Source organism: Pyrgilauda ruficollis, unplaced genomic scaffold (genome assembly GCF_017590135.1).
Source record: "Pyrgilauda ruficollis isolate IOZ18807 unplaced genomic scaffold, ASM1759013v1 scaffold6, whole genome shotgun sequence".
Lineage (NCBI taxonomy): Eukaryota > Metazoa > Chordata > Aves > Passeriformes > Passeridae > Pyrgilauda > Pyrgilauda ruficollis.
This window is the reverse complement of record NW_024527710.1, coordinates 18180067-18204251: the sequence shown is the minus strand read 5'-3', so window position 1 is coordinate 18204251 and position 24185 is coordinate 18180067. Positions and strand designations below refer to the sequence as shown.

The 24185-nt window shown below is 51.5% G+C and overlaps 1 protein-coding gene across 2 annotated transcripts in view; it reads right to left on the bottom strand.

Moving 5' to 3' along the window:
* The window catches only part of PDE4B (phosphodiesterase 4B), a 146830-nt gene that overhangs the window by 65703 nt on the left and 56942 nt on the right, over nucleotides 1-24185 (bottom strand). The window contains exon 1 of one of the 2 annotated variants that reach the window (XM_041482972.1): nucleotides 17650-18330. The exons of the other annotated variant lie outside the window; for it this stretch is intronic. Within the exon in view, the coding sequence (XP_041338906.1) occupies nucleotides 17650-17696 (47 nt within the window). The 5' untranslated portion in view covers nucleotides 17697-18330. Of the gene's footprint in view, nucleotides 1-17649; nucleotides 18331-24185 lie in introns of those variants that run through there. 2 annotated transcript variants of the gene reach the window in all.

Sequence of the window (24185 nt, the reverse complement as noted above, 5' to 3'; positions counted from 1 at the left end):
TGGTATCCAAAACTCCAGCAATGGGTGTGTGGAAAGCTGCTGCGCTCAGAAATGTATCCAGCCTTTCCACTTGATTCATGGAATAATTATTTGACCTGGTTTTTGGATTTATCTCCATAATTGGGATCCGTGGAGCCTGTCAGTAAAAAGACAGTGAAATGTCCTAAGATGGTATTCAGATCTTTAAATCCTTTGGAGACTCGGCCTTTAACAATAATTAATCCAGCTGGGTACATTTCAGCAAAATTTTCCTTGCTTCACATCTCTCAAATGCCTGCACTCCCCATCTTCCCTATCCACGGGAAAGGACACTGTGATAGCAAATGTCAGAGCCCACGGATGTGATTCCAAGGGCAATCTTTTTCAGAGCTCTCATTGATCATTTCAGGGCCAGCAGAAGCTCAATGCAAAGGTTGCGTCATCCAGCTCCCAAGCATCTGCCACCTGCTGCTGTTTGAGAGGAAATCTGAGAGATGGAAAGTCCTGGCCCTGTGGCACAAAGGGTTTGCTCTGCCTGAGGGGCTCAGCCATGGCTGGGAATGGCACCTGCTGTTCCCCACACACGGGTGTCACAAGTGCCTGAGGCAAAGGCCACTGAAGGAAACGGCTGAAGGACAACACTGGTGTAAAAACAAGAGGGGATAAAATGGACAGGAATAAACTGAGGTTGGAAATCAGTGGGAAATCTGTGCCTCGAGAGCAGCCAGAGCACTGAACAGCTTTCCTGTGGGAGTGATGGGGGTAAACACCAACTTGATGTTATTCCTGGTGGGATTAATAGTGTAACTTATGAAACATTGCTCCAGGGAGATCCTAAAGGCCCTTCCAGGGCCTAAAGGGACTCCCAGAGAGCTGGAGAGGGACTTGGGATAAGGAGTTGTTCCCTGGCAGGGTGGGCAGGCCCTGGCACAGCCGTGGCTGCCCCTGGATCCCTGGCAGTGCCCAAGGCCAGGCTGGACACTGGGGCTGGAGCACCTGGGACAGTGGGAGCTGTCCCTGCTATGGCAGGAACGAGATGAACTTTAGGATCCCTTCCGATGCAAACCATTCCAGGATTCCACAATTCTGTGAAATGCCCAGCCCAGTTCTCGAGCAGGCAGAGCCAGGGAATACAAAGCCTGCCGGCCCAGACAGTATTTCCATAAATTTGCATTTTTCCCAAGGCCAGTGAGGCGGAAGGGACAGCTCTGCCTGCCCGCACTGCCTCCCCTCCTCCTCGGGCAGCTGCAAAACAAAAGGGGGAAAAAGAGGGTCAAGTTAAACCCCAGATTTTAATTTTCTGCCGTTAAATCACATGGTCTGCAATGAGCTTTAATCACTCAGGACAGCAAACTGGATTTACCAGAAGGAAAAGCTTCTCCAGCGTGGAGAGAAGTCAGAGGTGGTGAGCAGCAAGAACAAAACCTTTTAAAGGAATGATTGTGAGGCCAAAAATCCAGGCAGGGTAAAACTCCTGCAGCACATTTCATGGGGTTTGTGCCAAATGGTGGGGTCAGGCAGCAAATCAAACCCTGTTGGGATGATTTTGCTGTGATGTAAAAACAGATAGAGCGCTGCTGGCACCCAAAATATCATTTAATAACACCATTAATGTTCCCTAGACCTGCAAATCCTCTCCAGACCTGCTCCGGGGCTCATTTTGATCTTCCTTAATTAATGATCCCTTAGAAGCTCTGTTTCATGTTGAAAATCACTTGCTGGAATCACTGGAATCACTTCCTCCAAACCATAAAGCTTTTCAAAAGAAATAAGAGACGTGGGGGCACTGAGCAAAATCAGCCCAAAACTAAAGTCTAAAACAAGTCATCAAATGCAGGAGCATCTAACAACACAACAAAGCAGCCACAGACACTTGGAAATTTGGGATGAATACAAGCAGAGCACTTGCTACAATTAATTAATGCTTAATTACACAGAAGGTGAAGTTTGCAGTGTGAGTAAGCACAAATGTGTGTGCCTGGCACAAAATCATTGTATCTGACTGCAGTTACAGCTTCATTCCTGAGCTAATGAGAAATGAGCCATCCTGGCTGTTTTAGACTATTGATAAAGGGTATTGATAAAGGGTTTGACCTGAGCTAATGAAGAATGAGTAGGCAGAGGTAATCGATGGCCAAAGTGGATCCATTTAAAAATATTGACTCACTGTGTGCAAACATTTGGGGTGGTGACACTTGTGGAGAGGAGGCACTGAGGGGTTACTCTCATGGGGGGGAAGAGATGTTGGAGTTCACTGATGGAACACAGGAGACAAAATACCTGGAATTAGTAAGACGCTGCTTAAAACACCTGAAATTAGTGGGGAGCTGAATAAAACACCTGAAATTAGTGAGGATTTAGTGAAAACACCTGAAATTAGTGAGGAGCTGATAAAAGCACCTGAAACTGGTGAGGAGCTGATTAAACACCTGAAATTAGTAAGGATTTAATGAAAACACCTGAAATTAGTGAGGATTTAGTGAAAACACCTGAAATTAGTGAGGAGCTGATATAAACACCTGAAACTAGTGAGGCGCTGCTGGGAACACCTGAAATTAGTGAGGAGCTGATTAAAACACCTGAAATTATGAGGAGCTGATTAAAACACCTGCAATTATGAGGAGCTGCTGGACTAGATGGTGCCAGACCTTTCAGTGGTGCCACAGGCCAAGGAGCAATGGCCATACATGAAAACACAAATTCCACCTGAACATGGGGAAGAACTTCCTTACACTGAGGGTGGCAGAGCACTGGAACAGCTGCCCAGGGAGGTCATGGAGCTTCTCTCTGGAGATGTTCCAAACCCACCCGGATGTGTCCCTGTGTCACAGCTCTGGGTGACCCTGCCTCCCGCAGGAATCTGTCTCCGTTTGTCCTTCTCGGGCCAGCCCTGGGTTCCCAGGTCAGGAGATGTTTGTGGCACTGTGTGGATGTTCCTGGGGCTGGCTGCTGGCCAGTGCCAGCCCTGACAGCCTCTGGGAACCATCAGCATGCAGAGCCAGGGTGAGAGGCAAACAAGGGGATTGTCCTGATAGCCCTCAGCCAGAGTGCAACGTGACAGTGTCTATTAATACCCCGGTGTCACCCCGCAGAACAGCTGACCCAGGGGACAGCAAATGCCACACAGATAGCCAGGGCCTGCTGGTGATCATGTGAGGAGCAAACAAGATAAGGAGAGGACAACAAAACCCTCGTGTCAAAGCCTTCTGTGCTGAGCACTTGGCCAAAACAGTTGGGGTTTGCCTTGTGCCAAGGTGCTGCTGTGTTTGGGCAAGGGAGGCTGAGCAGGGCTCAGGGCAGGAGTGAGGGCAGCAGTGTGTGCCAGCCTGGGGAGCTGGGCAGGACTCACCGTGCTCAGGTGAGAGATTTATTGCTGCTCACAACATCCATGATGGCTTTTTACTGTGCTCTTGCAAGGGATGTTCTCTGGGATTGAACCTAAACCCATCAGTGCTGTTAAGTGGCCACTCACAAATCCAAATTCTGGCTAAATTTGTACCTGCAGTGAGCAAATACATGATGAACCCCAATCCTTTTCCATGAGGGGGAAGCAAAAAGCCACTGAGACAGCCTGAGAATGCAGCCATGGCCACACTGGTGGCTCTGGTCACCCTGTGACTGCCCTGGGGTGGCAGAGAGGCGGCAGTGCCACCTCAGGCACACGTGCTGAGGGCAGCTCCTGCCAGGAGCAAAGCTCCCTCCAGCAGCAAGACCTGAAGGCTGCGTGCCTCAAAGACATCCAGAGCTGGCCTAACTCCTAAAGCACAGCAAATCTGTGAGTAGAAAACATAACTCAGCTCCTGATTGAGTGGAATGGCTGAGTTAATAAAGCCTGGTGCTTCATCCCAGCAGAGCCTCCTGCAGAGCTCCTTCCCCACAATCATCTCAATGGATCCCTGCTCCTGAACCTCTTCCCGGCTCAATGGGGCCATTGAAGCCCAGAATAGCTGCACTGCTTGTGCTGCATCCTCACAAGAGGATGAGACTCTTGCTGCAGCCTAAGAAAGAAAAATCACTTAGCACAAATCAGCTCTTTTAAAACCACTGATTAAATAGATATTCACAAGGCAGAGCACAATGGTTTGGATGGAGCCATTGCAACCCATTACACAGCTCCTCATTCATGCCCAGGAGAGCTTTTCCTTTGCTTCTCAAATAACAGGAGAGAAAAAGAAGCCATGGGAAAGATATTAAACTGCATAAAAATAGGTGACAGGCAAATTTACAAACTTGGAGAAGCAGAGAGAGACAGGATTTGGGCTGGCAGTCCTGGCTGCCACTGTCCCCAGCTGGGAGTCTGGAGCCCTGCAGATCCAGCCCGAGAAACTCCACCTCTTCTGAAGGGAGGATGGAATGCCAGAGTTTATTGAAGGGTGACATGAGGGGCTGGTCAACACTCAGAAACTCCATCTCTGATTCTGTAAAGATCCAAGGGGCTGCTGCAGGGCTGGAGCCCCTCTGGAGCCAGGCTGGGAGAGCTGGGGGTGCTCACCTGGAGAGGAGAAGGATCCAGGGAGAGCTCAGAGCCCCTGGCAGGGCCTGGAGGGGCTCCAGGAGAGCTGGAGAGGGACTGGGGACAAGGCCTGGAGGGACAGGACACAGGGAATGGCTCCTAGTGCCAGAGGGCAGGGATGGATGGGATACTGGGAAATAGGAATTGTTCCTGGGAGGGTGGGGAGGCGCTGGGATGGAATTCCCAGAGCAGCTGTGGCTGCCCCTGGATCCCTGGCAGTGCCCAAGGCCAGGCTGGACACTGGGCTTGGAGCAGCCTGGCACAGTGGGAGGTGTCCCTGCCCACGGCACGGGGAGGACAGGATGATTCCATGATTCCATGGAATGTTTCCCCTGCCTGTGGATCCCTGCAGCCCCAGCCCCTCCCAGCCTGGATGAAGAACTGACCTTTGTCAGCCTCACACAGTTCCTCCTCCACAGCTGCTGTGCTGCCAGGTCAGATCTCATGGAAGGTGACAGTTTCCTAGAGCTTTGACAATTTCCTGTGTCTCCTCAGGAAAACATGGTTGGGGTTTTTTTTCCTGCCAGAACCCACTTTTTAACACTCTTAATCTGAAATAAACCCATCATATTCCATCTGTCATCAACTGGGCTTTCATTCCTGGAGCTAAACTGGTCTGGGAGAGCAGCAGTGAGGGCAGAGTTTAATGGAATAATTCTTACACTGCACAATTTGGATGCAGCAAAGCAAAAGGGGGTCAGCTTGTTCTTCCAGCCTCCACTCCAAACAATTTAATGTCTTTATGGATGGAAAATGTCGGAGCCTTTTGTGATCTGAGGGAAACTGGGACATTCAATACAGCCCCACTTTGGGCCTTCACTCACAGACCTCAATTCCTTCAGCCAATATTTATTCTCTGGATTTTCCAGAGTTCTTTTATGCACTTAAATGGAGAGACACAGACAGAGCCTCTCCTTCAGTGCCACTGTGCCCCAATAAATCTCTGTCCTCCTGAGTGTCCCTGAGTGCCAAGAGCTGGGATCCAGCTGCTCCCTCTGGTTCCAGTGTCCCCCAGCCCTGGAGGTGGTCCCAGGGGACTGGAGATTTATCCAGCTCCAGCACTGAGGTGGGATCACACAGAACCACGGAGCTGTGTCTGCCCCTCGCTCGGGGCCACCAGGAAAGGTTTGTTTAGGAGAACAAGAGGACTCTGGTCCCAAAACCAGTCTCAGACCAAACTGAGTCACTCACCGAGCCTCTCTGTGCGCTCAGCCTTTCCCTGCCCCGCTTTGCAAGGCTCAGCTCAGCCGCCAAAGCTTGGAATTTTCCCTGGCGTCAGCCTGGTGGTGAAATCATTCCCGATCCCTGTGATGTCACCGGCCCCAATGCCCCGGGGCTTTGGGGAGCCGGGAAGCGCTGACGTGGTGGGAATTCTCCTTTAGCTGACACAGGGATGAGCTGGGAGAAATTCCTGCCTGTGCTTCCTCCGGCTGCCTTCAGGATCTTCCCCTGCGCGTTTCCCGGTAAAGTTTGTTCAGGCTCAGCCTGCCAATCCCACCCAGCCCAACGCTCAAGGAATGTTCCAGGGGTTCCTGGAGCTGGACACAGGTGGGCAAGGGACACTGAGCCACTGATGCCATGGATGGCAGAAGGGACTTGCAGAGGGAATGGTTCCCAAAAAACAAGAGCAGGGACCAGGGACTCTGAGACCATCGGGAATGGGATGGCTCCTTCCTTACCCACCTGGGATACTGGAAAAACTTCTTAATGGAAGGGTTCTCCAGCCTTGGCACGGCTGCCCAGGGCAGGGTGGAGTCCCCATGCCTGGAGGGATTTAAAATCCCTGTGGATGTGGCACTTGGGGATGTGGGGCAAAGTTGGACTCGATGATCTGAGAGAGGTTTTCCAACCTAAACCACTCCATGATCCTACATGATCTTGGGGGGGAAAAAAATGTCTCATTTGAAACAGCCAATAGGAGCTCGAGTGATGCACCTGAGACAGACCCATTCCATCCCCACCTTCAGATTTTGAATTAATCTCTCCTTCCAAACTTATTGCCAAACCATCCTTAAATGCCTCTTCCTAAGGGAGTGATAAAAATTGACCAGCAAAGTCAAAACAGAGCATAGAATAAAGATTAGAGCCAAATTATCCACGATCAGTGTAAGAATAATAGACTTCCCTAAGAAAACTGGACACTGAAATGTGATTTAGAGCTTTCCAAGAGCTCTGCCAGCTCACCCTCCGTGTGACTTCTGGAATACTCAGGTTGTGATGAGTTTATAGCACAGTTCTGAGATTATAAATTGAAGGATGTGACTTTTAGCTCTTTTATTGGGGATTAAAACTAAGAAATATTTATCCAACCTCCTCAGCAAAGCACAAGTGGAGCCTGTCAGGAGCCAGATCCTCAGTTCTCTGCTTTTAGGGAGGCATGCCACGGAGCAGGATCCTGATTCTGATGCTGATTCCACTGAGCATGGGGCAGAGGATCTGCTTCCCACAGGGCTGGAAAGGGGCACACTGGGCTGGGAATGCTGCTCCAGAGCTCCAGGGGCTGTGGGTGGCACCAGGAGCACCCCCAGCTCCTGTTCCAGGAGCCTCAGAGAGGGTTTCACGCCCACTTTCCTCTCTTTTTTAGGAAGAAGGGTTTGCCAATAATCTCCTCTCACTTCTGGGATGAGCAGGCACGGGCAGTGCCGGTTGTTCATGGAACATGCAGAGCTGGGGGAGGGCAGCACTCCCTCCCTACAAACCCCTGGATCTCCTCATCCCTCTCTGGGATGAGCCAGCGTTTGGGAGACATGAGGACAACTCCAACAGCTACAGATCCAGCCCTTCTCCCACCCAACCAGCCGGGAACTCCCACATGGAATTCCCCTCCTGCCAGCTTCCAAGCAAGGCCAGATGATTTCATCCCAAACATTTGTTTATAAACTTCCAAACCCGTAAACGAGGAGCGAAACAGTTTCACCAAAAAAAAAAAAAAAAAAAAAAAGGGGAAGTTTGCGCAGAGCCATTCCCGCTAAAGCCGAACAAAACAAACACAAACAAGAGATCGAATCTCTCCCTTCTCCTCACATTAAGTCATTCCCAGGATTTCATTTGAAAATCCAGGAGTGTGCTGCGAAGATTTTGTAATTACAAACCAATAAGAGAAACCATCCAGGAGGAATAATTACATAATTCCTAGCTGAACTGGCTGCTCAGAAGAATTCACAGCCTGGAAGAGCCGTAATAAATAGCTCCTCATCTCCTGGCTGCTGCTGCAGCTGATGAGTCACGGCTGTTCCCGGGATGCGATCCCAGAATATCCTGCTCCTGTGTGTGCTGCATGGAGAATCAGCCAGCAGGGGCTCGCTGCTCAGTGCAACAGCTCTGGGTCAGCACTGATGTGGCCGTGCCATAAAAACAGAACTGGGCAATGTTTTACTGCATGTGGGGAATGGGAATATTTCCGTGGAATTCAGGGAATGGGGCATGCCCGGCCTGGAGGGCTCTGCTGCCATCCCAAGGAGTGGCACGGCCTTAACTGACCCCAGGGGATTTCAGGGAATGACTCCCAATGCCACACTTCTGTCCTGGCAGCAGAGGAGATCCTCCTGCAGTAAAACCATCGAGAGAGAGAAAAATAGCCATGGAATCAGGAAAACATAAGGGAACAGGTCCAGGCATGGGATACAGGGAATCCAACAGGAAGAGACTGTCAAGGCTGGGAGAGCTGGGAATGCCCAGCCTGGAGAGGAGAAGGCTCCAGGGAGAGCTCAGAGCCCCTTGCAGGGCCTGGAGGGGCTCCAGGAGAGCTGGAGAGGGACTGGGGACAAGGCCTGGAGGGACAGGACACAGGGAATGGCTGCCACTGCCAGAGGGCAGGGATGGATGGGACACTGGGAATTAGGAATTGTTCCCTGGGAGGGTGGGCAGGCCCTGGGATGGAATTCCCAGAGCAGCTGTGGCTGCCCCTGGATCCCTGGCAGTGCCCAAGGCCAGGCTGGATGGGTTTGGAGCAGCCTGGGACAGGGGAAGGTGTCCCTGCCCAGGGTGTCCCTCCATCAGGGGTGGAATGTAGGGATTTTTAAGGTCCCTTCCAACCCAAACCAGTTTGGGATTCTATGATAATGCACAAGAAGAGGGTTTTTTTCATCATCCCAAAAGGAAACTTGGGATGATCCTAGTGTTCTTTGCAGTGAGTGTGTTGGGAGGTGAAGGCAGCAGCTGCACTTTGAGATGTGCATAAACACCAGGAGATGAAAGAGCAGAACCTGTTTGGAAATGAGGTTGTGACGTCAGATGGGGAAAGGCCTTTCTTAGCCCTGTCACTCTGCCAGTCTCCCCCACGTGCGGATCTGTCCTACAATTCCAAAAGAACCCTGATATTCCCTGGGAGTGGTAAACTTGGTGTGGCACTGAAGGTCAGAGAACACACGCAGGTACCTGACAGCTAATTACACAGCTCCAGGCCCTGCCAGGGGCTCTGAGCTCTCCCTGGATCCTTCTCCTCTCCAGGTGAGCACCCCCAGCTCTCCCAGCCTGGCTCCAGAGGGGCTCCAGCCCTGCAGCAGCTCCAGGGGCTCCTCTGGGCTCTCTCCAGCAGCTCCAGGTGCTGGGGCAGCTCTGCAGGTGGGGCCTCACCTGGGGGGCTCCTGCAGGTTCCCCAGCCCTGCCTCGTGCTGGATCTGCCTCGTTTGCTGCTTCCAGCCCTGAGCTCCTGAGAGCTGCTCTGCCTTCCCAGGAAAGACGTCAGTGCTGCCCTAGATACCGAGGCTGCTGCTCCACACGGCCCTTCCCAGACATCCCCTTTATTTCTCTGATATTCCCTGCATTTTTGGCTTCATCCTCACTTCACCTTTCCTGCTACCCACGTCCAGCCCTTCCCAGCTCCCTCTCCTCCTCCAACACACAGCAAACCAAGTTTTTATTTCTCATTTCTCCAACCTTTCCACCCCAGGATTCCTCCTCATTCCCCTGCAGATCAGAATCCCTCCTGGCTGGGTGATCCCAGCTCCTGGAGCTCCTGTCCTGGTGGGATCCCATGGATGCTCCTCATGGATTTCTCACTCCCACCCTCAGCTCCAGCCCCAGCCCCCCTGATGGGAGCCTCAGCTTGAGAGCTCCAAGTTGTTTTTGTGCTCTCCTAAAAGCCATAGATGTCCTGTCTGCCCAAGGCAGCTCCTGTCCCATTCCCTGCCTCCCAGGAAGGATCCCACCCATCCCAGCTGCTGTGCTTGGCTCCTGCTGGGGCTTCCCAGCATGGCCCAAACCCCTGGAATACAAAAGCTCCAGATTCCCCTTGGAATCTGCTGCTTCCATGGGGCAAATCTGCTTTTTTGGCAGCTATCCATGGCAAAGGTTAATCCTGTGGGAGCAAGAATCCCCACCATTACCTGGGCATCTTTTCCAGTCATATTTGCTTTTCCCAGTCCTCTGGTTTTTTCTGTATTCCTACCCAAAAAATCATCAAAGAATTAAATAATTCCAGGAGTTCATATCATCAACCTGTCGTGTTTCATCCATGGCTCCTAAGAATATTTTACAAAGGAATCCAACCCTTTGGATTAATTCACTTCACTCCCATTTCACCAGCAACACCCATGGCCTCCATCCAAGGAAACAGGGATAAACATCAGGCTGGGATATCCTGGAGCTTCCAGGGAACACTGAGCCCCATTCCCTCACACTGAGTGGGAGCACAGCCTGGGATGTTTCCTAGAATCCCCCAATCCTGTGATCCAGCAGGTGCCTGGGCAGCAAAGGGACGCGGAAGGGAATTGCCCTCATCCCAAATTCCACATGTACCATTTCTATTACAACCCCAATTTCCTGCTGATATCCAATCCAGGCAAACCTGAACAGCCAGAAAATGAAATGTGGGAATGTTCCATCAGAAAAGTGGGAATTTTCATGAAGTTTTAGAGCTGTGGTAACCACCACAGAATTCAGTTTAGTCTTCTTGTTGCTCCTTACCGGAATTGTTCAAGTTTATTTGGAATTAACATGGAAATACAAACACCTGAGGGAGGCACAGCAAAAATTCCTTACAACCTCCCACTGCAATCCCAGGGATGATTCCAGAGCTGGGCCAAGCTCCCCCTGCTCGGGATGGAATCTGCTCAGAAAGTTCCTGGAGAAACAGAGTTAATTTCAGGAATAGACCCAGGAGGTGATTTCAGGATAAACCCAGGAGCTGATTTTGGGATAAACCCAGGAGCTGATTTCAGGAATAAATCTGGGAGCTGATTTCAGGATAAACCCGGGAGCTGATTTTGGGATAAACCCCGGAGATGATTTCAGGATAAACCTGGGAGCTGATTTTGGGATAACTCAGGAGCTGATTTTGGCATAAACCCACGGTGAAGCCGCAGTGCCCCGCCCCACCTGCTCTTCCCGAGCCCAGCAGCCTCCAGGCTCTGTTTGTTTTGTTTTCTCTCTGCAAAGGCTCCATTTTCCACTTGGCAGGAGAGCCCAGGGTTAGCCAGGAGCAGCCTCTTCCCGAGGAAACACCCGTGGCTGCTCAGGGATGATCCTTTGGAAAGGAATCCACGCGTGGCTGGGAGCCCCTTCAGCATTCCCAAGGGACCCTGAGGGGCTCAGGGGGCCCAGGAGCAGCCTGGGCTGTGGGAGGTGTCCCTGTCACAGGATGAGCTTCAAGGTCACTCCCAAGCCAGACCATTCCAGGACTCTGGAATGCCTGCCGGTGGTTTCATCCCAACCAAGGGCATCCAGTGGGTCTGCAGAGCTCCCCTGATCCCCTCCCTGCTCTCCAACCTCTGTATCCCAGGTGTTTTGCCCTCATCACCAGGGTGAATAAACTTGGGAGTTTAATTTTCCACAGTGCTACAGAGAATGAAGATAATTTGATTTATCCCTACACAGTTTTCCGCTTCCCTGCTGCGTCCTGAGACCTCATCCCGGCCACGTTTCCCTCACTAATTCAAATTTTCCCAGCATTTCCCACTGCCGTGCCCCGTGGGGGCTGAGGAGATGCTGTCCTGTGCTCAGAAAGGCTGGGTGAGCTGGGACAATCCCTGAAAAGCCACAGGATCTGTGGGATGAGGGCTCCCGGCAGGAATCCATCAGCTCGGTGGCACGGGCTGGTTCCCGCGGAGCTGCTCTGCAGCATTCCCATATTGAGACAATTAACACGTTTTTCCCAGGCTCTTCCTTCCAACAAAAAGCTAAAAAAAGCGAAACTGCTCTGAAAGGCTCGCAGGCATTTTCTGCCCTAGAATTTAGAGTTACATAAAAAAATATGAGATTTATAAATGAGTTTACATTAAAAAAACAACAAAAGCACCCAAGTAATTGGGGCTGGGGAGAAACAGACCCTATAAAATGATGAATAGACCCTATAAAATGATTATTAAACCACTTTTTAAGCCAAGCAATAATTTTGCCACTTGGAAATTTGCTTTTTTTTTTTTTTTCTCCCCGGAAAAAAAAAAAAAAAGAAAACTCCAGCATTAAGGAGCAGCGTTAGCGCTTTAACGCATCCCTAATATGGCTGTAGTTAATTGTGCTGGACAAAGGCGATTCCCTGGGCGCCGGGGAGGTTTTTTGGGAGCAGCCCGGGGCTGGAGCGGTGCCAGGGCAGGGATGTGCGGATGCTCCCATTCCGCCGCTCCATTGACGTCAGCCGGAGCTTTCAAAGCAGCCCCGCACGTCTGAACTCGGCGAGGAAAGGCTGAAAAACCTGGCGGCTCCTCCAGCGGAACGAGGGCTTTTTCTCCTTCCCGAACCTTTTGCTGGTTTGTTTGCCTTTCTTCGCACCCTTCATCGAGTTTTTAAATCAAACACAACACGATTAAAGTGAGCAGCGAGGGTCAGCCCCAGCTGCCTCGGCCTCGGCTCCTGGGATGAGAGGATTTTCAAGGCTCTTCCCAGCCCACAGCAGGCTGGGATTCTGTGACAAAGTGAACCAAGACAATGCAAACGCTGTGGAGGACACTCTGTGTGCCTCCGAAGGGGATGGAATGGCTCCTTGCACTGGGGTTCACACGGCTTAGGGAGTGATTTTCCAACCCTCATTTAAAAAACCATTTCATAGTGCATGGAATGAAGGTGTTCTGTGATATAAGCTGGGCTCGACCCTCTGGGTCACTTCCAGCTCAGGATATTCTGTGATTCCAGGATGCTGCGATTCCAGGATTCCATTCTTCCATCATTCCATGATTCTATTATTCCACCATTCCATCATTCTAAGCTCCAGAATCTTTCTTTCTGTAGTGGCTGCCCTCAGCATGAGCAGCAAAGACATTCCCTGTCTGGTCCCAGAGCTTAATCCCTCTGCCAGAGCCCTGAATTCCCAGGGCAGTGGGAACAGCAGAGGGGTGATGATGATGAGGATGATGGCTTTGGGATTGCAGTTTGGAGGGAAAGGTTTTTAATTACACCTGGGTTCCTTTGAGAAGTTCTGAGGAGGCTGCTGTGGAAGTCAGGGTGGGGAAAAGCACTAGAAAATCCTTTGTTTAGTTTTTAGGATTAAACTTGGGCTGAGCTTTGGGCCTGGGGAGCAGAGGGAATTCCTGACATCCACCTGCCCTGCTCTGTGTTGGGAAGGGAACTTGGACACAGGAGGCACCTGGATTTATCCCTGCAGAAGAACTGGAGCACAGCAGGTGCCTGGGAATGTGGCCCAGCCCCTGGAAAAGCTCTGCCATTATTCCCACCTTCCAAGGGGATAAATTGCAGGGGCCTGGCCCAGCAGGAGCAGGGAGCTGCTCTCAGGATGGCAGAGCTGGAAAGCACAAGCTGTGCAGGCCGTGTTGAAACAGAACAATTCACTGAACTTTGGGATTCTTTGTGTGTGACAAACTCCAGGTCAGCAGGAAGCCCAAATTTCCCTTATTAAATTTCTCTTCTTTCTCCTGGAAAGAAGAAAAGAAACCCCTTTCCCATCGTGCTGAGTGCCTGAGATTGGCTAATCTGCCAGGGAATTTGAGCTAAAAGAAATCCATATCCCAGTTATTAGCCCCTGGAGAAGAGGGTTAGGAAAGAAATCCTGATCAGGCTTTCAGAACAGGAATCTCATTCCTAAGCCTGCTAAGATGTGAGAGTGGAAAAAGCTCCAGAACTTCTTAGAAATGCTGAGAGCTGAGTTTGCATTCGCAGGATCCTGGAATGGCTCAGCCTGGAAAAGGCCTCAAGGATCATCCCATGCCACCCCTGCCATGGCAGGGACACCTTCCCCTGTCCCAGGCTGCTCCAGCCTGGCCTTGGGCACTGCCAGGGATCCAGGGGCAGCCACAGCTGCTCTGGGAATTCTATTCCAGGGCCTGCCCATCCTCACAGGGAACAATTCCTAATTCCCAATCTCCCATCCATCCCTGCCCTCTGGCTCTCCCTGGATCCTTCTCCTCTCCAGGTGAGCACCCCCAGCTCTCCCAGCCTGGCTCCAGAGGGGCTCCAGCCCTGCAGCAGCTCCAAGGCCTTCTCTGGAGTTGTTCCAGCAGCTCCAATTCCTCCTGGAGTCACACAAACCCAAGAAAGTCATCCTGGGGCCTCCAGTCCTCCCTGGCTGTCACCTCTCCCAAGGGATGCTCACTGGAGACGCCAAACCAGGCTGGGGAGCAGCTCCTTCACCCTGAGGGTCTCTGCAGCCAGGGGGGACTCGGACTGTGCCTCTTGGACAAGGCAAGGAGCAGCAGGAGGAGGAGGAGGAGGAATAGCCTGGAAAAACAGCTCTGTGTGCATGACAGGCAGAGATGTCCCTGAACTCAGCTGAAAAGTTTCCCATCCCAGTGAAGCTACCCAGATCCTTTCCCTGGAAGTGAAGATAATGAATGGAAATATGGAAATACAAATACATCAGGAGCAGCCTCTAACTCTTATCTTCTGCCTTTCAAAAGCAGCAGGAAAACACAGCCAGGAACGACTTGAAAAGACCCAGCCTGAGGAGAAGGGAAAGGTCACTAAATACCAAGAATGAAATACCAACCCCTTGCTCCCCCAGAGCCCCTCCACATCCAGCTCCCCACTGCCAAACGCTGCCAATTAAATCCCATCACTTGCTCCCCAGCTCCTTGCAGGCAGGCATTGTCTCTGCTGCAGACACAGCGAGTTCTTTGTGCTTCCTCCAGGCTCTTGTGAGCGCAGGAGAAATATTTGGCCTCTCCTTTTCTAAATTGTGCCTACAGATTTCAGAGTTCTGTCTCTCAAATCTACCTGCTGCATATAAATCATTGCTTTGTTGGAAATCCTGCCTATTTATAGGAGGCTGAGGAATTAATCCGTCAGGAGAACTGAAATGGTTTAAGATCCAGCTGAAATCCATGGAAATAAGGTGACTGGAAGGTTTAACCCACAGATCTGGAGAGTGTTAATTCCCAGAGCATTTTGAAAGTCAATATAAAAAATCAAAGTGAAATTTTTGTCCATGAAATGAGGGGAAATCGGACTCTGCTCCCAGGAAACAGTGACAGGACAACAGGAGACAGCTTTAAGTTGTCCCAGAGGAGGTTTAGATTGGATATTTGGGAAAATTTCTTCCTTTCCAGCCCTGGCACAGCTGCCCAGAGCAAGGTTGGAGTCCCCACCCCGGGAGGGATCTAAAAGCCCTGTGGATGTGGCACCTGGGGACACGGGTGGCCTTGGCAGTGCTGGGGGACTCGGTGGTCTCAGGGGGCTTCTCCAACCTCAGTCGTTCCATGATTATGGTGCCACATTATGGAAAACCCCTCCAGCCCCACATGCAAGTGCCACAGCTGAGCCTGAGCCAGGGAGCAGAGGGAGCCAAGGTCAGGGTGACTCCTGGCCCGTGGTTATCACTGCACTGATAAATCTGTTTATATCCCAACACAAAGATATTGCTGCCACTCCAGCTGCTATCTGGGAGCTGTGGCCTCTCCAAGATTCCTGAGCTGTCAGAAATCCCGGGATTTGATCCCACCACTTCACCTCAGGACAGAGTTTCTGCTCCCTCCCCTGCCAAAGTTCAGCCTCTGCAGCTGCAGTGGCCAGGCCTGAGTCTGGGGCCGTCCCCATGAACAACCACGAATTCCCACATTGCTCCAGCAGGAATTGCTCTCTCTGCTGGAAATGAGCTGCCATTTCCCCAAAATGAGTTCCTAGCCCCATTCCCAGCCCTGAGCACAGAGCAGAGCCCTCCCCTCTGCAGCCCAAAGCAGCAGAGACCAAGACCCCACATGGTCCACGAGGGGATGGAAGCCAGCAGCTCCTCTCCTGGGCTTGGGGAGAACGTGGAAGCTAAAGATCATCCATGGAATCATGGAAAGGTTTGGGAGACTGAAAGTTCAGCTAAACCCACCCCTGCCATGGGCAGGACTCCTTCCCCCAGGCCAGGGAGAAGATCCAGTTCAACATTTCCTTTTGGATGATGGAACAGAGGAGGGAGAAGCTCCAAAGAAGTCGAAAACATTTATTCCAGAGGGGAGGAATCCCTGAAAACATTTCAAACAGGAATTAATGAGTCTCACCCCCTGTGTGGGCTCTGAACAGCAACCAGGAGCTTACACAGGTCTGGTTTGGCAAGGCTCAGCCTGACTCAAGCTAAGCCAGCACAAGGTGAAGAACTGGCTTTGTTTTCACCTGGGTACAGTTGAAGGGAATTTTCTTGGGATAACTTTATCCCTTCCTTCATAAATCCACACCCTGCCAAGGCTCCCTTTGAGCTGCACAGTTTCCATCACCTGAAACTTCCCTGGCTGATCCCATGGCTCCGATCTGTCCCAGCCCCATCCCTGACAATCTCCCCTGCTGGGACTTGGGGCTGCTCAGGCTTTGTTTCAGCTCCTACAGCTAAAATGATTTCTGTTCTCCTGCAGCCACAGAAATGGGGTTCTGCCTTCTCCAAAGGAAATCCATTTTTCCATAACTTCCTGGGCTCTTTGGGCCTTGATTTTGTCCATAATTAATGCACAAGTCTCTCCCCTTCCCTTCATTTGTAAATCTGGCAAATCAATTAGCACTCCCCAATATTCCTCTTTCTTGCCTTATTGGGGCTTCTCCTCAGGAGAAACTTTCCAAACCAAACCAACAACTGCCCCTGCTAAACTTCAAGGGGAAGCCATGGGAAAAATCCCAAGATAGGTTGGGCTAGATTGGGTGTTAGGAAGAAATGTTGGGAAGGAATGCCTCGCTGTGAGGCCCTGGAATGGATTTCCCAGAGAAGCTGTGGATCCCTGGAAGTGTCCAAGGCCAGCTTGGAGCAGCCTGGGATGGTGGAAGGTGTCCCTAGATGGAACGAGATGATTTCCAACCCAAACAATTCCAGGATTCCATAATTTTAATACAGGCCCTCTATTTGTCCTCTTCTCCATTCCCCTTCCCATTCTCTTCCCTGGAACTGCACACAAGAGGAGCAGGACGTGCTCTGGAGAACCCAATCTCTCCCCAGCACCATTCCAAGGCTCAGAGCCTTGGATATTTATACATATTTGTTTATATTTTATGTATATATTTATATTTCAGGGGATAATTTTATTCCTATATACAAATATTGACCTGTAGGTTGATCCCAAAGCCACAGTTAAACGATTAAAAACCATAATGAGATTACAGAGAATAAATTCTGTGTAAACCCAGAATATTTGTGTGTAGGAGAGATCACAGAATGCAGGATTTGAAGAAGCAGAATATAAAATTATCCCTGGATTCCCACAGATTCCATAGACTATCCAGACTGGAAGACCACATGGATCACAGCAGCCAAAGACTCCAGCCCTGAACTCCACCAGAGGATCTGTACCTATAAAATGAGGTTTTGGTGCTGTGTCCCAGCCCCAAGCTGGAAATGCCTCTGGAATTCCCAGGGCTCTCGCTGTCCCCCTGCCCTGGCCCGAGCAGAGGCAGCAGCAGCTGCTCCATCTGCTCATTAAAATGCAACAGGGAGAAGGTGCCGAGGTGGCACCATGGAATCGCTCCAGAGAAGGACGTTTTAGGGACTCATTAATTTTTAAAGGAAAATTGAGGTTCATAAACACCTGAGAAGGAAAATAAACCAGGACAACGGGGAATTTTCCATCCTTTCCCCACCCTGTCCCCACAGTCCCCGCTCGGAGGTGTCGCGAGGGTGCCTCAGATCAAACTCTGAGCAGGGAAGATCAGAGAAGAAAATATTCAGCAAACCCACATCTCCAGGAACCCCCTTATCCATGTACCCATCCAGCAGCTGCTTCTCAGCCTGGAAAAATCCTGATTTCCAAGCATTTGTGCCCACCAGAAGTGCTGTGATCCGGACAAACCCATGGCATACTCACCAAATCCACGAATGGCGGCGATTGGGTAAAATATTAATATTTAACATCTTCCCAGCTGATCCTTCTCCTCTATCATCCGAAAAGAGTCAGGACATGTCCTGCCAATTCCCAGTTTGGGTCCCTCTGGAGTTGGCTCAGTGGCACAGAGATGTTTCCAGGAGTTTTTATTCTTTGGGATTACATGGCAACTCCCCTTGCAGGTGGATGCCACTTTCCAGAGGAATGCAAATGCCTTGGCAAGCGAAAAGTGGGGGTGCCTGTGGAACAGCCTCTATGGACTCCCAAATTTCTTCATTTCTAGCAGGAGAAAGAAAAAATAAATCTATTTCTGGCACCCCCCCTTTGACTGCAGCTTCCTGCTCTCATTTGTAAAATCCCTTCCAATGATCCTGAGAGAGGGGGGGAAAAAAACGTTTTCCAAGCTGCAGCAACATCCCCTTTTTGCTGTTCCTCCTTTCCAGGTCACATCCCTCCTTCCTCCGGAGCCGAGGCAAAGTTTTGTGACGCTGCAGAAGCCCCGGCGGCGGGTCCCTCCCGCGGAGCATCCACAGGGATGAGATGCGGGCTGCAGCAGGGACGCAGCTCCGGCTGCGGGGTTACGGGCAGCAGGGAGCGGGTTTTGGTGGCAAAAGGCCTGGATCGTCCATCCCGCCCAACGGGAACGGCAGGAAAGCTGCCAGCTCCCTGCCAGGGGTCACCGCGAGCGCAGAGGGGAGTGCTCCGCGCTCTGTCACTCCCTCTGTCACTGCTGTCACCCGGGCGCGGGGCTGTGCCTCCCAGCCCCGTCCATCCCGATCCAGGTGCTGCTCCTGCGGGAAAATCCCGGCGGCGGGACCGCGCCAGCCGCAGCCTCGCCCCGCGCGGCGCCGGCGGATTTCTGTGCGTGTGTGTGCCTCTCTCTCTGCATAAAATGGAATTTTACAAGATTTACAAGATCTAAATCCCGCCGCTCCACATCAAACCCGACGCGGCTCCCTGGTGCAGCGAGACGTCAGGGGTGGGTGGGAGATGGGGCCGCATCCGCTCGGGAGCGGCTCCCGAAATTCCGGCCCCCGCCGCGCCCCCGCCGGAGCCGGGAGGGGACCCGGGGACAAAGGGAGGGCTGGGAGAGCCGAGGATGGAGGGATGGAGGGATGGAGGGATGGAGGGAGGGATGGGGAGGAAACCGCGCTGGATCGGGAATGCTGGCAGGGCTCTGCCCCGCCCGCAGCTTGCGGGGGTGACAAAGGGGACCCGATGGCGCCTCCTCCCCTCGGGAAGGACAAAGTTCGGTGGCATCGGACGCGCAGCAGGCACCGGAACATTCTCCCTTCGCCGGGTTGGTTTGTTTGATTGTTTGTTTGTTTGTTTTCCCCCTGAAGACTCCAGACGTTTCACCTTGACAACCAAGGGAAGGGATTTTATCCATCAGCTGGAATCGAAGGTGTCGGCAAAGGGGGATAAAGGGGATTGTACAGGTGATGGATTTGTACAGGTGACGGATAAATGGGATTTTACAGGTGATGGATAAATGGGATTTCTGTAGGTGATGGATAGATTTCATCAGCCATCAGTGGTCCGTAACATTCCCTATTCCCAAAGCAGCAGGAGGGGACAGCAGGGGACAGAGCAGGGGCCAGCCCACGGATCTCAGAGGATCCACAATCCAAGCCCCCTCCCTGCAGTTAACTCCGAGCTGGAAAGGCAGAACGAGGAGCTGTTTCAGCAATTAAGATGCCAAATCCAATTTAAAAATCCAGGGAAGGGGGAGAGTGGCAGTGTCATTCCATCCCCACTCAGACTCCCCAGCTGCTCTGACACACTCAAAGCTCAGGAAAAGCTTTTCCAGACTGGGAAAACTGTGTGGTTCTCTCCTCTGACTGGGAGATGAGACATAAATCCTTATTTTTATTCTATTGACGTTATTGATAATAAGATTTTAAAAAACCTATAAAAATAGGGGCAAATTAAAGGTACAAGGAAATTATCAGGATGGATCATGGATGACCAATATTCCAAAAGTTTGCACCTCTCCTTGGCTTTGCTCCATCTCCACTCTGGTTTGGCAGGAGCCAGTTTTACTCACAGGAGTGAAGAATTTTGTGTAAACCACAGAATTCTGCCTCTTATCCATGAAAAAGGTGCCCAGCATCCATGGGTAGAGGTAAATACACAGATACACAGACAGGTCCAAATCATGGAATCCTGGAATGGTTTGGGATGGAAGGGACCTTACATCCCTTAAATCCATGGAATTCTGGAATGGTTTGGGATGGAAGGGACCTTAAATCCATGGAATCCTGGAATGGTTTGGGATGGAAGGGACCTTAAATCCCTTAATTCCATGGAATCCTGGAATGGTTTGGGATGGAAGGGACCTTAAATCCCACCTCATTCCATGGCAGGGACCCCTTCCCCTGTCCAGCCTGGCCTTGGGCACTGCCAGGGATCCAGGGCCTGCCCACCCTGCCAGGCAGGAATTCTTTCCCAATCTCCCATTTAATTCTGCTCTGGGCAGTGGGAAGTCATTCCCTGTGTCCTGTCCCTCCACCTTCCATGCCTGGAAACCCCCATCCTGTGGAATGAACATTTGCCATGTTCTCCTCATTGTTTTTGGGGAAAGAGCCAAAATGAATTCTCTGCTAATTCTGGAGCAGCCACTTCCATGAGCTTGGTTCTTCTGACCCCACCACGCTGAGTTTGTGCCTTTTCCCTTCCCATTCCCATTTTTCTGGCATCTCCCTTCACAATCCAGCCTTTCCCAGTATCAGCATCCTGAATTTGACATGGGGAATTGCAGAGAGCGTGGCAGTAATCACAGGGTGCTGGGTGGGAAGGGGAATAATCATTCCCTGGGATTTTCCTCCTGTAGTTTCTTAGACAGTTCAGTAATTATCCCGAGTGAAAACCCAGGAATTGCAGGATCAACAGGACAGAAATGAATAAAATCCCAGGGCTGGGATCAGAACCCACTGGGCCTCCCTCCCTCCCTCCCACTCCCAAATCCCCAAATTGTTCATTTGGATCTCCAGATTCCATGTATTTATTAATTAGTCTTTGCAAGCCGTGCTAACGAGGAGCCTCCTCCCACCGGGCCATCCTGGCAGCCCCAACACTGATGCTCCTCCAGGGAAACTTCAAACATTTCCTGAAAAATCACACAGAAACCGGAAAACCAGCCCGGAATGGTTTTGGGTTTGTTTTTTTTTTTCCACATCTTTGAGCAAAGTTACATAAGGCAGCCCCTGCTCTCCTGCTGCCTTGAAACTCTCCAGGCCCCCAGTGCTCGGGCACCTTCATTCCCTCAGAGCAGCAGGGAAGGCTCAGGAATGTTCCCTGTCCTCACAGCAGCCTGAAAAACACCAGCGGATATTTTGGGAATTTTGAGACAAACCAGAAGCACAGAATATAAAAATAAGTTTATTCCGTGCTCCGTCTTCCCAGATGAAATACCTACACTGATGTAATATTGGGGTTTTCACCCCAGATAATGGGGTTTCACCCCAGCTAAAGAAATCCTAAATATGTTTTCAGGGATATTTTTCTTCCCCCTCATTGCTAATTATGGAATAATCAGGATAGCACACAACCACCCCAGCTGATCACCAAAAAACCACCCCAAAAGGAGCTTCCCCCACACTGCTCCTGGCATTTTATTGACTGTTTTTCTCCACAGCATTAACCCATTCCCAAATATTGAAATTCCTGGGGTTTTTTGCCACATGCCAGTGTCCCTCCAGGGAGCACAAAGCCATTTATGGGTCTGGGAAGGCTGCGCCTGCCGAGGCTCCTGAGCAGCTTTCCATTCATCCCTCCTTGCTGGCCACGCTGATTGAGGATGATGAAATCCTGATCTGCAATTCTAATTTGCTTCTTTTTCCTGAACAGGCTGCCCAAGAGCTCCAGGAATATTATTTTACCAACCCTCACAATAAACACCATTCTCCATGAAGTCCTGAACAATACACTTATTTCAGATCCCGAAACACAGACCCACTCACAATAATTAGCTCACAAACCCCAATTTTCAGATCAGCTATTTTTTTTCAGACATTTGGGAATTCTATCCGACGAATAATGAGCTGTACCAACAGTAGGGTGGCTTGAAACCTGCAGCAGATTTGGTGTGCCAGGTGCTGCATTGTTAAATCATGGAATCCTGGAATGGTTTGGGTGGGAAGGGAACCGAAAGCCCATCCAGGGCCACCTTCAAGGGACACCTCCCACTGTCCCAGACTGCTCCAAGCCCTGTCCAGCCTGGCCTTGGGCACTTCCAGGGATCCAGGGGCAGCCACAGCTGCTCTGGGAATTCCAGCCCAGCCCCTCCCCATCCTCCCAGCCAGGAATTCCTTCCCAAAATCCCAATATCTAAATCTACCCACATTCAGCTCACAGCCATTCCCTGTGTCCTGTCCCTCCAGGCCTTGTCCCCAGTCCCTCTCCAGCTCTCCTGGAGCCCCTCCAGGCCCTGCCAGGGGCTCTGAGCTCTCCCTGGATCCTTCTCCTCTCCAGGTGAGCACCCCCAGCTCTCCCAGCCTGGCTCCAGAGGGGCTCCAGCCCTGCAGCAGCTCCAGGGCATCCCCTGGACTCATTCCAGAAAGTTCCTCTCAGCTTCCAGAGCTCTGGATAAAAACTCTCAGGAAATGGCACAGGCACTCAACGTTTTCCAAAAATGGGATCCCTAAAAGTCATTTTCCGGCGGGAATTTCTGGAGAGCTGCTCTGAAGCCACCCTGACCTGTGCTCCACAAGTCCAACCCCAAGTGCCCTCAGGAGCTTTCACCTTCCCCAGGCAGACACCTCACCTCCATCCTTCCCACCAACACTGCCCTTCCCAGCTTCCCATAAACAAAATCCCATTTTCTGGCAGGTAACGCTCTGTCCCAGGAATCCAGCGTGGAAGAGGAGGAGTTCCCAAGCAAACCCCGCACCCAGAGGGGCCAAACTGGGAGCCACAGCCACCAGACTGGGGTGGGGGGAGCGGGACAGAGGCAGGAAAAGCTGTACCAGGAGCAGAGGGAAGGAAAACATGGGAAAAAATAAGGAAAATCATCTCATCCCTGCAAAGTTCCTGAAGAGTTTCCAACAGAATGACTCAACGGCGGCAGCTGCTCCGTGCAGAGGGGTCTGGGGCTCGCTGAGCTGGCAATTAATGAATGTTTGGATCTATTTTCCATCAACACCAGCTCTGCTGACATCCTTCCAGCACACGCTGATGGAGCACGGAGAACCCCGGGGCTGGGAATGAGCAGCTCCCAGCAGATTCCCAGGTTCCCATCTGGATTAAATCCTGACCTCCCGTTTTATTGCACCTTCAGGGAGCTGGAATTTTATGTTTCACTTTAGCTCCTTCCAGCCTCTGGAGCTTTCACAGCTTGAGAAGCTGCTGCAGGGATGTGGGTTCCCAGCATGGAAGTGATTCCAGGAGCAGAAACTGACACAAACTTTGGGCCTCAAATGAACTTTCTTTGCTGCTCCACACCTTTGGAATGCAGATATTCCCTCAGTTAGGGAAGCAGCAGTGCTGGCTGTTCCCTGGGTGAAGTGAAGCAGCAGGGGAAAAGTGCTGGAATTCATGGAGTCACTGAGGTTGGAAAAGCCTTCGGGCTATCAAGTCCCAGCAGTGCCCAAGCCCTGCCTTGTCCCCAGCCCAGAGCACTGAGTGTCACTGCCAGGAATTCCCTGGACACCTCTGGGATGGGGAGCCCAGCCCTTTCCAAGGCCTGACCACCCTTTCCATGGAGAAATTCCTGCTGATGTCCACCCTGACCCTTCCTCAGGCTGTTCCCTCTGCTCCTGTCCCTGTTCCCGGAGCACAGCCCGACCCCCCGGCTGTCCCCTCCTGGCAGGAGCTGTGCAGAGCCACAAGGGCCCCCTGAGCCTCCTGTGCTCCAGCTGCACATTCCCTGTGGATCAGGACCCCTGTGGGCACGCTGATGACCCGGGATGAGCCATCTCTCCCACCCAGCATCCTGAGCCTTCCCGAGCTCTCCAAGCTCTGACTGCGGGTCCCTCTCCACCAGGGAAGCCCTCTGGAGAAGCCCAAGGAATGCCCAGTGCTGGAATTCTCTTCCCTCTTCCAGGCCAGGAGGGAAGCTGAGCCCCTGGATGAGTAAGAAACCCCCACATGGCATTTCCAGCCCACAGCGTCCAAAGCTGGATTTGCATCCAGATCCTGACACAAAGATCTGGATCTCCAGCTGTGGAACAAGGAGCAGGATGGGGGAGGAAAGGCCCTGAGCATCCCCAAACCTTCCTGGTTTCCCTGCACCTCCTCCACTGCGCTGATTTATCTGGGAATAAAATCACTGCCTGTGGAATAGGCCATAATATTATGACTTATAACCCCCACAGTTTTTTCTTCCCTGTCTCCAAGCCCTGAAGCTGCAGCTCTCCAGAGCTTTCCCATCTCCTGGAGAGAAGCAGGGCTGGAATTTTTACACATTTTGTGTTAAAACAAGCAGCTGACAATTCGGGAGTGCCACTTAAGGAGCGATTTCCTGCCAGGAGTCAGGGAAAGCAGCACTTTCCTCAGATTGCTCCTTTCTCCTCTCCCCT